Raw genomic sequence first — 18419 nt, forward strand, 5'->3', positions numbered from 1 at the left:
AACTAATAAAAATAACAAAAGCACAAACATTACTTAATCGTTAACTAAAATTAAAATAAAAACAAAATGTAAAAATAAAATGTAAAATATTAACAATTAAAAAATATCAACTGAAATTACTAAATCGTTAACTAAAGTTAAAATAAAAGAGAGAATTTAAAAATAAAATCAATTAAAAATATTAACTAGTAAAAATGACAAAATCACACAAAAATTAGTAAACCAATTAAGTGAAATTAAAATAAAAACAGAATATAAAAATAAAATTAATTCAAAATATTAACTAATAAAAATGACAAAATCACACAAAAAATGACTTAATCATTAACTAAAATTAAAATAAAAACAAAATGTAAAAATAAAAAATATATAAAATATTAACAATTAAAACATATCAACTGAAATTACTAAATCGTTAACTAAAGTTAAAATAAAAGAGAGAATATAAAAATAAATTTAATTAAAAATATTAACAATTAAAAATATTAACTAGTAAAAATGACAAAATCACACAAAAATTAGTAAACCAATTAAGTGAAATTAAAATAAAAACAGAATATAAAAAAAAAATAAATTCAAAATATTAACAAATAAAAATGACAAAATCACACAAAAAATGACTTAATCATTAACCAAAATTAAAATAAAAACAAAATAAAAAAATAAAAAATATATAAAATATTAACAATTAAAACATATCAACTGAAATTACTAAATCGTTAACTAAAGTTAAAATAAAAGAGAGAATATAAAAATAAATTTATTCAAAATACTAACAATTAAAAATATTAACTAGTAAAAATGACAGTCACACAAAAATTACTTAATCGTTAACTAAAATTAAAATAAAAACAGAATGTAAAAATAAAATTAATTTAAAATATTAACTAATAAAAATTACAAGCACAGAAGAATTACTAAACCAATTAACTAAAATAAATATAAAAACAGACAATATAAAAATAAAATTAATTTGAAATATGAACTAATAAAAATAACAAAAGCACAAACATTACTTAATCATGAACTAAAATTAAAATAAAAACAAAATGTAAAAATAAAATGTAAAATATTAACAATTAAAAAATATCAACTGAAATTACTAAATCGTTAACTAAAGTTAAAATAAAAGAGAGAATTTAAAAATAAAATTAATTAAAAATATTAACTAGTAAAAATGACAAAATCACACAAAAATTAGTAAACCAATTAAGTGAAATTAAAATAAAAACAGAATATAAAAATAAAATTAATTCAAAATATTAACTAATAAAAATGACAAAATCACACAAAAAATGACTTAATCATTAACCAAAATTAAAATAAAAACAAAATAAAAAATATATAAAATATTAACAATTAAAACATATCAACTGAAATTACTAAATCGTTAACTAAAGTTAAAATAAAAGAGAGAATATAAAAATAAAATTATTCAAAATACTAACAATTAAAAATATTAACTAGTAAAAATGACAGTCACACAAAAATTACTTAATCGTTAACTAAAATTAAAATAAAAACAGAATGTAAAAATAAAATTAATTCAAAATATTAACTAATAAAAATTACAAGCACAGAAAAATGACTAAACCAATGAACTAAAATAAATATAAAAACAGACAATATAAAAATAAAATTAATTTGAAATATGAACTAATAAAAATGACAAAAGCACAAAAAATGTATTAATTGTTAACTAAAATTTAAATAAAAACTATATGTAAAAAATGTAAAATATTAACAATTAAAAAATATCAACTGACAAAAATGACAAAATCACACAAAAATTACTAAATTGTTAACTAAAGTTAAAATCAGAAAATATAAAATGAATTCAAAATATTAACAATTAAAAAGCACACACAAAATTACTTAATCATTAACTAAAATTAAAATAAAAACAAAATTAAATTAAAATAAATGTAAAATATTAAGAAATAAAAAATATCAACTGACAAAAATACACTAAAGTTAACAAATCAGAAAATCTAAAAATAAAATGAATTCAATTTTTCCCTCTCTGTGTGTTTTATTCTCTCTTTATGTCCTCTCTGAAGTATCCCGTAACTAACCGTCATGTGTCCGCCTCACACAGGTCAGCGGGTCACACACACAAGCGCGTGACGGAGAATCTGGGCGTGACGTACTACGTGAACGAGCGTTTCTCTCAGGACTTCAGCGGCGTGAGACTGAAGCAGGTGGAGGGCAGCGTGGAGGACGACTACGTCTCCAACCTCAGGAACAACTGCTGGAAAGAGAAACAACAGAGTACGTGTCACACACATTATCGGTTCATAAAGTGAAGCATGCAGGTTATTATAAGGTGGTTCATTCCAGTATAAAGCAACATCTGGTGAGTCACATGATTCACGAGAGCTGGTCAGAACCGGCTCATGTGTGATGTCATTCCTCTGAATCAGCTTCTCTCAGGTCTGAACTTTCACACCCATAATGCCACAGTGTGAGTCAGTGTTTCATCATGTGATGTGGCGTGTGTTTCAGAGGAAGGGCTGCTGTACCGCGCGCGGTATTTCGGGGACAGCGCTCTGTACCAGCGGGCGCAGCAGATGGGAACCCCGAGCTGCTCTCGGCTGTCTGAGGTTCAGGCGTCGTTACACGGATAGATGGAGCCGTCACTGCACTGCCTGGTGAGGGCGCTCTCTTCTCTCCACCTGAGAACACACAGATTCATTTAAAGCTGAAGTGGGTCATTTCCTGCAGGTTCAGAGTCTAACTGGTCATGTGACGTGCTGAAGGGTGAAAGATGATGCTTTTAGATCATTATGAATGTCAGTTTGAGCGTCTCGACACAAAACGTATTTATCAAACGAGTGCAGGACTGAATTATCTTTACAGTCGAGCACAAAAATACGAACAATACGTAAAAATCCCATTTTTGAGTCCCGTGAAACATTATCTATCTATCTATCTATCTATCTATCTATCTATCTATCTATCTATCTATCTATCTATCTATCTGACTATCTATCTGACTATCTATCTGACTATCTATCTATCTATCTATCTATCTATCTATCTATCTATCTATCTATCTGACTATCTATCTATCTATCTATCTGACTATCTATCTATCTATCTATCTATCTATCTATCTATCTATCTATCATTGAATTATTGTAACATGTATATATTTATTTATGTATACATAGATAAATATATACACGTTACAATAATTCAACGATATATATATATATAGTGTGTGTGTGTATATATATTTTCATTTATCTTAAAACATATTACTAATATATATATATATATATATATATATATATACACACACACGTTATATTGTATAAATTATATGTGTTATATTCATAATTTCATTTATTTTTATATAGTATACTGCTAATTATCATATGTGTGTGTGTGTATATATATATATATATATATATGTGTTTGTGTGTGTTTGTTTGTTTATTTGTTTATTTATTTTAACAATATATTTTTCATTATTCATTAATATGAATATACATGTAATGTATATATGTATATATAGAAACTAAATATATATTAATTTTATTTATTTTATACAATATATTGCTCATTATTTATTAATATGAATGTACGTATATGTATAGAAAAATATATATATTAATTTCATTTATTTTGAACAAATATTGCTATATATACACAGATTATATTGTATAAATTAATATATATTTAATTTGTTTAACATTATACAATATATTGCTAAATATGAAATATGCATGTATCTCGTATAGAAACAATATATATATATATAATTTCATTTATTTACATTTATACAATATACTGCTAATTTGTCATGTGTATATATGACTATTATATATATATATATATATATATATATATATATATATATATATATATATATATATATATATATATGTTAATAATATATTGCTTATTATTCATTAATATGAATATACATGTTTATAAACTCTCTTGATTTTTTTATTTATTTATTTATTTTGTACATATAATCATTGACTAATCATTTTATTTTGTCTTTTCATCTTGAACTTTTGTGTTTTTTGGTTTGTAGTGTTTTTAATCTGAGAGTTGGTTGGTTTGGTTTAAGGTTTCAAACGTTGTGAAATCCCTATGGAGAGGGAATGAATGGGAAAAATGCTTCCCGAAGCACTGCTGGTAAAGCGTTACTGTTGTTCTCTGGTGAAATCACACACTTCAGCTTTAAACAGATGGATCACTTGTTAAACATCCTACTCGCTATTAGGTGTTGTGAAATGTTGCGTTTCATCACAAATCATTAATTTAACAATAAATGGTTTATTTTTTGTCAAATAACTATTAATATATCAATATTTTCTGCACAGGTTCCAAAAAAAAACAATCTCTCCAGTCTGGAATATGGAAGAATGCCATACGGATTGTAAATACATTTGTTGGAACGACCGATGAACTTGACTAGGAAAGAGTTACTGAGGGCGTGTGTGTGTGTGCGTGTGTGTGTGTGTGCGTGTGTGTGTGTGTGTGTGTGTGTGTGTGTGTGTGTGTGTGAAATCAGAGCTGGTGTTTTTGGCTCCTGTGGATGACAGACGTTTCCCTGCAGTCTGAATAAAGTTAATGTCACTAGATTCAGCCCCTTTTCCAGGTCAGAAATCAACAATCTGCTTTTGCATTATGAATCAGACTGGAGGTCCGATGACATCTGCATATATTTATTTGAGTTTGTTTAGATCAAGATCATGTCTTTTTAATGGTTTATATTTGTATGTTTGAGATTTATCTATGCAGGGATATTATCGAGTACGACTTTAACGACAGCTGTCCTGCGTCTTTCTCTGACCGCTGCTGTGCACAGGTGATATTTATTGAAGGATCGAATAGGAATATTTATTTCATACGAAGGTTTATTTTCTACATGACTTAGTGGAAAGATTTCATTGCTGACAGAGACTACGCTGCAGTTATTTCACTCTGAATACAAATAAAGATTGTATGTGCCACTGTCCTCTGTGTGGGTGTGTGAGTTTTGCACCGGAGCGTGTTTCAGATGCAGGATGTCAGCTGATGCCACGGGCGCTGCTGCTGAATCATGTGTTTCAGCACGTTCAGTCACCCGTCTGAAAAAAAGGATAACTGCGTGTGGAACGTGGACAAGAACAGCTGAGAGAGAGATGAACTCTTCACTTAAAGGGTTCGAATTGCGAGATATGTGTGACGTAGGCGGAAGTAAATTATCAGGAAATTTGAGTAAATTATCAGGAAATTTGAGTAAGTTATCAGGAAATTTTAATTCTGAAGTGAGAAAGAGAAAAAAAGAGAAAATCTCACTGCTCTTGATTGAATCACGTTTGTAACTTTAATAAGAATAAATGTATATTTATTTTACACAGTAAAGACTGCAGCGTTTAAACATTTGATTACTTTATATATTTTATGTAGTATTTCTAGGGCTTGAAGTTTAGTAGTTAGTTTTCTTTGCTCTTTGAAATTTGACACAATAAGACAATTCTGACTTAATCACAAAATTCTGACTTTATAACACGAAATTCTGACTTTATAACACGAAATTCTGACTTTATATCATAAAATTCTGACTTTATAACACGAAATTCTGACTTTATATCACGAAATTCTGACTTTATAACACAAAATTCTGACTTTATATCATAAAATTCTGACTTTATAACACAAAATTCTGACTATATCACGAAATTCTGACTTTATAACACAAAATTCTGACTATATCACGAAATTCTGACTTTATATCATAAAATTCTGACTTTATAACACGAAATTCTGACTTTATATCACGAAATTCTGACTTTATATCTTGCTATTCTGACTTTATAACACAAAATTCTGACTTTATAACACAAAATTCTGACTATATCACGAAATTCTGACTTTATAACACAAAATTCTGACTATATCACGAAATTCTGACTTTATATCATAAAATTCTGACTTTATAACACGAAATTCTGACTTTATATCACGAAATTCTGACTTTATAACACGAAATTCTGACTTTATAACACAAAATTCTGACTTTATATCATAAAATTCTGACTTTATAACACAAAATTCTGACTATATCACGAAATTCTGACTTTATAACACAAAATTCTGACTATATCACGAAATTCTGACTTTATATCATAAAATTCTGACTTTATAACACGAAATTCTGACTTTATATCACGAAATTCTGACTTTATATCTTGCTATTCTGACTTTATATCTCACAATTCTGACTTTAAATCTCGCAATTCTGACTTTATAACTCGCAATTTTGACTTTATATCTTGCTATTCTGACTTTATATCTCACAATTCTGACTTTATATCTCGCAATTCTGACTTTATAACTCGCAATTTTGACTTTATATCTTGCTATTCTGACTTTATATCTCACAATTCTGACTTTATATCTCGCAATTCTGACTTTATAAATCACAATTCTGACTTTATATCTCGCAATTCTGACTTTATAACTCGCAATTTTGACTTTATATCTTGCTATTCTGACTTTATATCTCACAATTCTGACTTTATATCTCGCAATTCTGACTTTATATCTCGCAATTCTGACTTTATATCTCGCAATTCTGACTTTATAACTCGCAATTTTGACTTTATATCTTGCTATTCTGACTTTATATCTCACAATTCTGACTTTATATCTCGCAATTATGACTTTAAATCTCGCAATTCGGACTTTATATCTCACAATTCTGACTTTATATCTTGCAATTCTGACTTTATATCTCGCAATTCTGACTTTATATCTCGCAATTCTGACTTTATAACTCGCAATTTTGACTTTATATCTTGCTATTCTGACTTTATATCTCACAATTCTGACTTTATATCTCGCAATTATGACTTTAAATCTCGCAATTCTGACTTTATAACTCACAATTCTGACTTTATAACTCACAATTCTGACTTTATATCTCGCAATTCTGACTTTATATCTCGCTATTCTGACTTTATATCTCACAATTCTGACTTTATATCTCGCAATTCTGACTTTATATCTTGCTATTCTGACTTTATATCTCGCAATTCTGACTTTATAACTCGCAATTCTGACTTTATATCTCGCAATTCTGACTTTATATCTTGCTATTCTGACTTTATATCTAGCAATTCTGACTTTATATCTCGCAATTCTGATTTTATAACTCGCAATTCTGACTTTATATCTCGCAATTCTGACTTTATAACTCGCAATTCTGACTTTATATCTCGCAATTCTGACTTTATATCTCGCAATTCTGACTTTATAACTCGCAATTCTGACTTTATAACTCGCAATTCTGACTTTATATCTCGCAATTCTGACTTTATATCTCGCAATTCTGACTTTATATCTCGCAATTCTGACTTTATATCTCGCAATTCTGACTTTATATCTCGCAATTCTGACTTTATAACTCGCAATTCTGACTTTATAACTCGCAATTCGGACTTTATAACTCGCAATTCTGACTTTATATCTTGCTATTCTGACTTTATATCTCGCAATTCTGACTTTATAACTCGCAATTCTGACTTTATAACTCGCAATTCTGACTTTATATCTCGCAATTCTGACTTTATATCTCGCAATTCTGACTTTATAACTCGCAATTCTGACTTTATAACTCGCAATTCTGACTTTATAACTCGCAATTCTGACTTTATATCTAGCAATTCTGACTTTATATCTCGCAATTCTGACTTTATATCTAGCAATTCTGACTTTATATCTCGCAATTCTGACTTTATATCTCGCAATTCTGACTTTATATCTCGCAATTCGGACTTTATAACTCGCAATTCTGACTTTATATCTTGCTATTCTGACTTTATATCTCGCAATTCTGACTTTATAACTCGCAATTCTGACTTTATATATTGCTATTCTGACTTTATATCTCGCAATTCTGACTTTATATCTCGCAATTCTGACTTTATATCTCGCAATTCTGACTTTATATCTCGCAATTCTGACTTTATATCTCGCAATTCGGACTTTATAACTCGCAATTCTGACTTTATATCTCGCAATTCTGACTTTATAACTCGCAATTCTGACTTTATATCTCGCAATTCTGACTTTATATCTAGCAATTCTGACTTTATATCTCGCAATTCTGACTTTATAACTCGCAATTCTGACTTTATATCTCGCAATTCTGACTTTATATCTCGCAATTCTGACTTTATATCTTGCAATTCTGACTTTATAACTCGCAATTCGGACTTTATAACTCGCAATTCTGACTTTATATCTTGCTATTCTGACTTTATATCTCGCAATTCTGACTTTATAACTCGCAATTCTGACTTTATATCTCGCAATTCTGACTTTATATCTTGCTATTCTGACTTTATATCTAGCAATTCTGACTTTATATCTCGCAATTCTGACTTTATAACTCGCAATTCTGACTTTATATCTCGCAATTCTGACTTTATAACTCGCAATTCTGACTTTATATCTAGCAATTCTGACTTTATATCTAGCAATTCTGACTTTATATCTCGCAATTCTGACTTTATATCTCGCAATTCTGACTTTATATCTCGCAATTCTGACTTTATATCTCGCAATTCTGACTTTATATCTCGCAATTCTGACTTTATATCTCGCAATTCTGACTTTATATCTAGCAATTCTGACTTTATATCTCGCAATTCTGACTTTATAACTCGCAATTCTGACTTTATATCTAGCAATTCTGACTTTATATCTCGCAATTCTGACTTTATATCTAGCAATTCTGACTTTATATCTCGCAATTCTGACTTTATATCTCGCAATTCGGACTTTATAACTCGCAATTCTGACTTTATATCTTGCTATTCTGACTTTATATCTCGCAATTCTGACTTTATATCTCGCAATTCTGACTTTATAACTCGCAATTCTGACTTTATATCTCGCAATTCTGACTTTATATCTAGCAATTCTGACTTTATATCTCGCAATTCTGACTTTATATCTCGCAATTCTGACTTTATATCTCGCAATTCTGACTTTATATCTCGCAATTCTGACTTTATATCTCGCAATTCTGACTTTATATCTAGCAATTCTGACTTTATATCTCGCAATTCTGACTTTATATCTCGCAATTCTGACTTTATATCTCGCAATTCTGACTTTATATCTCGCAATTCTGACTTTATATCTCGCAATTCGGACATTATAACTCGCAATTCTGACTTTATATCTCGCAATTCTGACTTTATAACTCGCAATTCTGACTTTATATCTCGCAATTCTGACTTTATATCTTGCTATTCTGACTTTATATCTAGCAATTCTGACTTTATATCTCGCAATTCTGACTTTATAACTCGCAATTCTGACTTTATATCTCGCAATTCTGACTTTATAACTCGCAATTCTGACTTTATATCTCGCAATTCTGACTTTATATCTCGCAATTCTGACTTTATATCTTGCAATTCTGACTTTATATCTCGCAATTCTGACTTTATATCTCGCTATTCTGACTTTATATCTAGCAATTCTGACTTTATATCTCGCAATTCTGACTTTATAACTCGCAATTCTGACTTTATATCTCGCAATTCTGACTTTATAACTCGCAATTCTGACTTTATATCTAGCAATTCTGACTTTATATCTCGCAATTCTGACTTTATATCTAGCAATTCTGACTTTATATCTCGCAATTCTGACTTTATATCTAGCAATTCTGACTTTATATCATGCAATTCTGACTATCACAAAATTCTGACTTTAGATCTCGAAATTCTGACTTTATAACTTGCAGTTGTGAGTTTATCATGCTATTCCGACTTTATCACAAAACTCTGACGTAACATGCAATTGTGAAGTCAGAATTGTGAGGGGAAAAAAATTATCAACTTTTCTCACAATTGCAAGAAAAGTCAGAATGACCATTTTTATTTTATGGTGGAAACAAGCTTACAGAGAATATGGTGTAAGAATACTTAAATATGTGGCATCTCTGCATGGAGCTACAGTGAAGATCTTATAAATGTTGATTCCCAGGGATGCATGAATAAACATGCATACAGTATCATTAATACAACGCAAGTTGCTTTGAATAAAAGCATTGCAAAATGCATAAAGTTGTAATGTAAAACATGTATGGTCATGTGAAAACATCTTAGCATAGTTTTTCCTCAGTTGAGCATCCAACAAAACCAAAGACATTGATTTTTCAAAAAGATTTATTTTCTGCATTTCTTTCGAGTACAAAAAACACGTTGCATTTGAATATCAAATAAATAAGATGCATGGAATATGCATATGACCGTTTAAAAAAAATAAAAAAAGATCTATTTGATCTAAGGGCACAATAACAGCATTCACACATCATTGAACAAACTGACACAGAAGAAAAACAAAGTCTGCTACACGACTGCATGGAAAATAGCTGCCATATCTGGTTTCCATAAACCTGAGGTAAACGTTTCAAAAACTCCTGCTTCACTGTGTGGAACGTCAGCAAAAGTGCAACATAATATAAAGTCTTTTTAATGCACCCTACAGATCAGCATATACTGCTTTAAACAGTCATACAACACGATTGTAACTTCAGGCCTCTTATGGGCAAAACGTTACAAGAGGCTAAAATTTAAAAACCCTAGTAAAAGTTCATGACATGTCAGTCTCAGCATTCTTCAATCAAAAGCTCTTCAGAGCTGTACAGTTTTCTTTTAATAACTCTAAATCCAGTGCTCAGTTTAAGTGCACGTCTAACAACCGGAGACGACGGGGATCTGCCCGTGAAAAGCCCCTGGATTTTCGGCCAGAGACCCCTGGAGTCCAGCCGCAGCACTAGGGTCAGGTGGAAGGTGGGCACCAGATAAGGGTCCACGGCGATCTGCCCAGCGGCCTCGCAGCCGCCGTCCTGCTCCACGCACAGGTCGATGAGCGCGCCGCGCAGGCCGCAGGGCTCGCTGACGGACAGGTGCACCAGCTCATGGCCGATGTGCTCCAGGAGTTTCTCGGGAATAAGGAGTTTGGAGCAGTGCAGGACGCCATCTTTGGCGTCAGTCAGGTTAAGTGCGATGAGTTGCACCACTTCTTTGCACAACGCCTCTTCGGTGGGGTCGAAAAACAGATCAGATTCTGACAGATCTTGTAGGGTTAAGGAACCTGTGGAGGACAAATGCAAACATGCATTAAAGTCAAGATCTTGCATGAGACTCAAGTTCTGACTTTCTCACAATTTTGACTTTATATCATGCAACTATCACAAAATTCTGACTTTATATCACAAAATTTGTACTTTACCGTCTATATATCATGCAATTCAGTCTATATCACAAAATTCTGACTTTGTCATGATATATGACTTTATATCAGATCAAAAAACACTGATATTTACCTGCATCTGATGCATCATCTGTGCTGCTGTGTGTGTCTGAATCAGAGTCCAGGCTTTGGCTGCTGTGCAGTTTCTGCATTAGTTTGCTCCAGGACAAGCGCTTGGAAGGAGCGTCAGATGTTGGAGTGGATGGAAGACTGGAGTCTTCAGATGAAAGACTGGAAATCAGCTGTTCCTGCATTGTTCTGTAGAAAAGAAGCGTTGCTTTTATTATTACATGCACAAAAGCAGCTGGTAAACAAGTCAGACATTAAAAGAACAAACTAGAATCAGTCATTTCAACAGTTTATATCGCAGGGCTGATGCACACAATACATTGTTGATCTCTATTGTACCTCAAGGTTTGAATGACAATAAAAACAGCCCTGTTTAAACACTAAAAACCCTTTAAAAAGACACTCACCGATATTTAGGGCGGTTTATCCTCAGATGCGATGAAACATCAATACTTTTCTTCAGATGAAATAGTCCGTAACAAAGACTGAAACTAACAAAGACCTGTGTGAACCGGATTGAGTGCAGCAGCTGTTAGTATCTGCAGAGAACCTGCAAAACACTGACGCAACCCGTTCAGCGCCTCCTTATATACTCGCGGGCGCTGGCCACGCCTCCGCGAGTTTTCAGCCAATCAGCGTTTATGTCACGTCTTTCTCGTCGCAAGTTCGCCTGGTAACACGGAGCAGAGCTGATCAATGAGATCCTGCAGTCCGTCTATTGTCTGCGATTCTCGCTTCAGCTATTGTCCTCTCTCAGGACATGCAGTGGCGAATCTCACGTCCTGCTCATTAACTTACAAGATATGGTGATTTGCAATTTCAGTCGAAACAGAAGTTTGAGTTGTGAAATATTGAGTCTAGTCGCGCTTTCATTGAGTACGTGCAGAAAGAGAAACACAATGAGTGACTGAATAAACACTGACTGCCAACTTCTGCTGCCTCAGGCACACTTTATTAGTTTAATTATTATCATCTTTGTGTGCATTCTTCTACTGTTGACCTCGTTTTTGTACTTTGTAAAAAAAATAATTATAGAAAATGTGTTTACAATGATGAAAAACTTTGAAAGGTGGACTTTAAAAGTCCACATTTTGACACTAACTAACATGTTAAGTACAACAAAATGACTTAAAAAGTCAAAATGATGATGTGCTAAATCAAAAATGACTTAAAAAGTCAAAGTTATGGCTTAAAAAGTCGAAATTATGACAACTTTTTAACTCATAATTGACTTTTAAATCATAATTGTGACTTTTTTGAGTCAATTTATACTAAGGTATGTCATAAATATTTGCATTTTTTGTCAAAATTTCAACAATATATCATAATTTTGACTTTTTTAAGCTATACTTTCAACTTAGTATGTCATACTTCCAACATTTTTTGTCATAATTTTTACTTAAATCATAATATTGACTTTTTAAGTAAAAATTTCGACAATATATCATAATTTTGACTTGGTATGTCACAATTATGACTTTTTAAGTGATACTTTCAACTTAGTATGTCATAATAACTGACATTTTGTATCATAATTTTGACTTAAATCATAATATTGACTTTTTAAGTCAAAATCTTGACTTAGTATATCATACTTTCAGCTTAGTATGTCATAATAACCAACATTTTTGCTCATAGTTTTGACTTGAATCATAATATTCACTTTTCAATTCATAATTTCAACCTAATATCATAATTTCGACCCAGCAAAAAGGCGTTCTCAGAACTCTGGCTAATGTCCTGACAATGTTCCCTCAAAGTTATGAAGAAATGTTTTCCAGTAACGTTAATAGAACGTTCGTTCAGCGTTATCTAGTCTGTAATAATGTTCTCAAAACATTTTAGCTGGATGTTCATCTAACATTTTTTAAGAACTACATGTTTCAGAACGTTCAGAGAACATTCAAAAGTAACGTTCCCATAACGTTTGAAGATGATCAAATGGAATGTTCCCTTAACGTTCATATAACCAAGAAAAAATGCTTTGTTCAACATTTACAATAACAAAATAGGAATGTTCTTAGAACATATTTTTGTTAGCTTTCCCAAATATTTTAGCCATCTTGATTTTAAAAGTCTGTGGACACATTAAAGTGAACTTTTGGTTCTTTTAGAGGGTTAAAGCGGTGTGAATCTGTTGGGGGTTGTTCACACGTGACTGCTGAAACTAACCAAGTTAACACACTTTGCTGCATTTGAAAGTGCATTAGAAACTAGTCTTCACTGGAAAGTGTTTGTAATAAATCAAGCTTTTATTAGATTAAGATCTTTTGTGCTGTTTCTCTGTCTGTGATCTAATGAAGCTGGGTTTGTCTGGTGAAGTGTGAAGCGCTCCTGTCGGGGGAGGATGGTGAAGGAAGGGTTAAACTTTCCTAGTTTAGAATGAAGGTTTGGCGCTGGACAGAAGACCGTCCCACACGGACAGGCGCATTCCAGCCCTGACAACATGTCTTGTGTTTGCTGAAGGGTGTGTTTTCCTAAAGGATGATCCCTCGAATCCTGATGCAACTTTTGCATAGAATGCATTCGACTGCATGAAAACACAAACACTTTTCTAGAGTCATTAATGAGCCTTGAAATGTCTGTCAGAAGACTTTTTGTGTGTTCACTTGGTACTAGACTATTAGCAGCACACACATAATTGCAGGTTTGATTTGCTGTAAAGGCATGTGGTGCATTTAGAAACGCCTGTGATCTTCACACCTCAGCACAACTGGGCTTGACGACAACTGCTAAAGTTCTGACCTCTGAAGTCAAATGAGTCCTGAAGACGCTTTATGAATGAGAAACCCGTCTGTCCTGAGGAATGGCCTTTTAAACAAGCTGAAATGTCAATGCATGTATTTATTTGTCAGTATTTGGCAAGGCAAAAGTAACTAAAGCTGCGTTTCCACCAAAATTACCCAGAACAGTTTGTCCCAGGAACTGTTTTTCCCCAGACCTGATGCTGTCTGCGTAAGATTCAGTTTGGCAAGAAGATTTTGCCCAATTGAAAGGAAGCCCATTTCCACCAGCAAGAAAAATAATCATGCTCCGGTGAATCATAATTATGCCATACTTTAAAAGTCAAAATGAAGACACAAAAGTCATAATTATGACCAAAAAAATTATGACATAAAAACTTGAAAATTATGGCATAGGCCTAAAACAGTGACATAAAAAGTCAAAGTTATGACATACTATGTCGAAGTTATGACTTAAAAAAAATCAGAATTATGACATAAAAAGTTTAAATTATGACAAAAAGTTATAATTATGAAATTTAAAGTCAAAATTATGACAATTGCAATTTTTTTTAATCTCATAATTGACTTTAAATTCATAATTTTGAATTTTTAAGTCATACTTTCAACTTAGTGTCATAATTTTGACTTAAATCATAATATGGACATTTTAAGTCAAAATTTCAACTTAATATATCATAATTTTAACATAGTATGTCATAATTTTTATTTTTGAAGTCATACTTTCAACTTGGTGTCATAATTTTGACTTAAATCATAATATGGACATTTTAAGTCAAAATTTCAACTTAATATATCATAATTTTAACATAGTATGTCATAATTTTTATTTTTGAAGTCATACTTTCAACTTAGTGTCATTATTTTGACATTTTTGTCATAATTTTGACTTAAATTATAATATTGACTCAAGTGTAAATTTCGACTTAATATATCATAATTTTGACCTTTTAAGACATTATTTAAACTTTTTTGTCATAATCATGACTTTTTAAATCATAATTTCAATTTAGTAATATCAGTTTTACTTTTTATTACATATTTTTGTTTTTTATGTCATTATTTTTACTTTTTAAATCATAATTTCAATCCCAATTTTGACTTTTTTTGGACATATTTCTGTTTTTTATGTCAATTTCGACTTACTATGTCATCATTTCATACTTAGTATGTCATAATTTCGGCTTTTTATGTCATAATTTTGACTTTCTCTGACATATTTTTGGGTTTTATGTCATTTTGACTTTTTAAATCATAAACTTAGTATATCCTAATTTTGACTTTTTTCATATTTTTGCTTAGTATGTCATAAATCGGACTTAGTATGTCATCATTTTTACTTAATATGTCATAATTTTGACTTTCTATTACATATTTTTGGATTTTATGTCATTTTTGACTTTTTTTCATTTTTTTGCTTTTTATGTCATAATTTGGACTTAGTATGTCATCATTTTTACTTTCTATTACATATTTTTGTTTTTATGTCATTATTTTTACTTTTTAAATCATAATTTCAACTTTATATATCCCAATTTTGACTTTTTTTGATATATTTCAGTTTTTTATGTCAATTTCAACTTACTATGTCATCATTTTATACTTAGTATGTCATAATTTCGACTTTTTATGTCATAATTGTGATTTATTTTCTTCTGTGGTGTAAATGGGCTTTCATACAAACAGGTTTATGCAAATGTGTGTATATTTGAATACACAAAACTTGAGGGAAGAAGTATTTTTTATTATTTTAGTCTGAGAAAGGGCTATAGTTAATACATTTACAGTAGCAGACACACAAATATAGTGTCATATTTAGTATTCTCTCAGTGAAGCATTATTCTCAATGTTCATCTTTAATTAGGTTTGGTGAACTAAAATCTGCTACACCAGGTTGCTTTGGATCAAAAGCATGTTGAGAAAAACTCACTCATAACTAAAGCTGCTAATGATCCTGGAGACTTCCACGAATCGCCACAACAATAGCTGGAAGGGTTCCTGGGTTAAAACTTAAAGCATTTGAGTAAAACCCTTTGACCGCTTCAGTGGTAAATAATAAACCATTTCTTCAGGACAAAGAATTAAGCAAGTTGCTCAAGAAATCAAGCTCTCCAGAAACCTGATATGGGCTGGAGTTTCATACGGCCTTTATTTGTTTAAGTGTTCATGCACACATTCCTATATACGTATATGCTGCACAAAAACGTGAGGTTTGTTGGACGGAAGCCAAACTTCACAGATGTACTTCAGTCCATGAGAGAGAGAACAAACAGTTCCCTCTGAATGAAAACAGAGACACGTGTCCCTGACCAAGAACAAAACATACTATAACAACGTCATCCACATCTCAGTCACAGAGGCTCGTATACTTTATGAGTGTAAATGATCCAAACGCTGTCATAAAATCAACAACAAACCTGAGTCTGTACGCCTTTTATGCTTTTGTACTTCTGAAAACAAGAAAGAGTACTGTTTGTGTAATGTGCTAGACTGAGTTTGGCACTGAAATTATGACATACTAAGTCAAAATTGTGATTTTAAAGTCAATTATGAGGTTAAAAGTTGAAATTATGACATCTTTTAATCTCATAATTATGTCTTTTTGTGTCATAATTCTGACTTTTTAAGCCATAATTGTCCAAAAGTGATGTCCGGCCTAAGAATTTTTTCAAATATTATTACAAATATGTTTTTAAACATAAGTCAATTGTGTTATTTGTGATAATAACGCAATGAAACATGACAAATTGAGCAATAATTTTTTGGCCAGGCTGTCATACAAAGCAATTATGAACACATGCAAAAAAATCAAAAGAGAGAACTGATGAAATGTTAATAACTGATTATGTTGTAATGTTTGCTTTCCCCTGTCAGCTTTTTGCATAGTAATATAAAACCTGTAGCTGCATTTTGCCTTTGTTTGCTGAATAATATTGTCAGATAAACACCTTTAAAACATATTTTCCTCATATTTTGATGGTTTAATTGAACTTGTAGGCTCATTAAAAACAAATATCCTCTCCGGACTTTTGCCCTCTAAAGAAACCCGTAAAAATATGTGCATCTGATATTTCACACCAAAAAAATAAGAAATTATATTATGCATGAAGAAAATGAAGCATGCTTGGACCATATACACTTTTTTTATTTTAAAATGCAAACGACAAAACTAATTTTCTTTACTGAAATAAATATAATCATACTAAATTGCATTAAATGATGTATTTATTATACATCACTGCATCGGTTGCAATGCCTTTAGTTGAGAACATGAAGTCTGAATTGGTCATTTTTATGCAAAATGCTTAAAAACATTACTGAAAATGCGTGTTAAATGTCTAACAGGCTTCATTTTCCTCACAAAAAACACAATTTCTTCTTTCTCTCTCTTGATTTTTGGTGTGAAATGTAGTTGTCATGAGCTCCGCCCTCACGTGATCCGGCGTTAGGACCCAGCAGTCTGTGTGTATACAGTTAGAAACGGCCGTTTGTGGAACACAAAGTGTTCAATCAACATCTCTCGACTGGAAGAGAACAGAACGTTCAGTGCTTTTATCCAGTAACATCTCTGTCTGTTTCTTCAATGAAGCTTGATAAACATCTATTGAGCATCTGAAGGAACTCAGCGTAACACAAGCCTCACATTACATCAGCTGTCCACAAGTGTCCCACAAGCTTTAACTTTTATTCTTATTATTTCTGCATTATATTCCACATATTTCCACAGTTGATGTTAAATCTGAGAGCTTTGGTGGAGGGATGTGAAACACACACCTCTGCAGGCTTGTTTTTGTGTGTCACTGCTTCAGCTCAAGGACAAAGAATGTGGGTCTTGTTTTCCTTCTCAACACAGCTGCCGTCCGTCCGTCCGTCCCTCTCTCCTCCCCCACTCTCTGCTCCGGCAGGACACACGACTCTCACGTTTGTCTCTCACACATACTAACCTTCACCACAGAACTGTTTTGCTCAGTTGACTAAATAACTACACAAAAGTCATGCACTGGAAATCATGCACTTTTGCAAATGCTTCATGCTTTGAATAACTAAATGCATGTGGATGATTGGAAAATCGGCTGAAAAGGGAAATTGTTTCAGCTTACTGCTTAAGATATCATAAACATTAAAGACACCCTGAGGTGAAAATCAAGTTTTTAGTTTTGTTTTTATGTTTAAACTCTAAAAATGCTGAGTTAAAAACAACCCTCATTGGGTTGAAAATAGACAAACCCAGTGGTTGGGTTAAATGTTTGACCCAACCTGCTTGGTAGTTTTATTTAACTCAACTACGGTTTAAAAATTACTGTATTGCTTGTTTAAAATGAACCC

The 18419-nt window shown here is 31.6% G+C and overlaps 2 protein-coding genes across 4 annotated transcripts in view; one reads left to right on the plus strand and one right to left on the minus strand.

The window, feature by feature from the left end:
• dnajb12b (DnaJ heat shock protein family (Hsp40) member B12b) overlaps positions 1 to 5810 on the plus strand; it is a 19049-nt gene extending 13239 nt beyond the window's left edge. The window contains exons 8-10 of one of the 3 annotated variants that reach the window (XM_067369444.1): positions 2099 to 2271; positions 2506 to 2651; positions 4341 to 5810. In XM_067369444.1, the coding sequence (XP_067225545.1) occupies positions 2099 to 2271; positions 2506 to 2627 (295 nt within the window). In that variant the 3' untranslated portion in view covers positions 2628 to 2651; positions 4341 to 5810. Of the gene's footprint in view, positions 1 to 2098; positions 2272 to 2505; positions 2654 to 4340 lie in introns of those variants that run through there. The other 2 variants (XM_067369446.1, XM_067369445.1) reach the window with 2 other exon arrangements.
• Positions 5811 to 10573: 4763 nt separating this feature from the next.
• Positions 10574 to 11932, minus strand: ddit4 (DNA-damage-inducible transcript 4). The gene is made up of 3 exons (XM_067369266.1): positions 11757 to 11932; positions 11354 to 11538; positions 10574 to 11121 (listed from the first exon to the last, which is right to left on the minus strand). The coding sequence occupies exons 2-3, from the start codon at positions 11532 to 11534 to the stop codon at positions 10634 to 10636; spliced, it is 669 nt and encodes a 222-aa protein (XP_067225367.1). The 5' UTR covers positions 11535 to 11538; positions 11757 to 11932; the 3' UTR covers positions 10574 to 10633.
• Between the last annotated feature and the right edge of the window lie 6487 nt (positions 11933 to 18419).

The sequence above is a fragment of the Chanodichthys erythropterus genome, chromosome 19, assembly GCF_024489055.1.
Source record: "Chanodichthys erythropterus isolate Z2021 chromosome 19, ASM2448905v1, whole genome shotgun sequence".
NCBI classification, from domain to species: Eukaryota; Metazoa; Chordata; class Actinopteri; order Cypriniformes; family Xenocyprididae; genus Chanodichthys; species Chanodichthys erythropterus.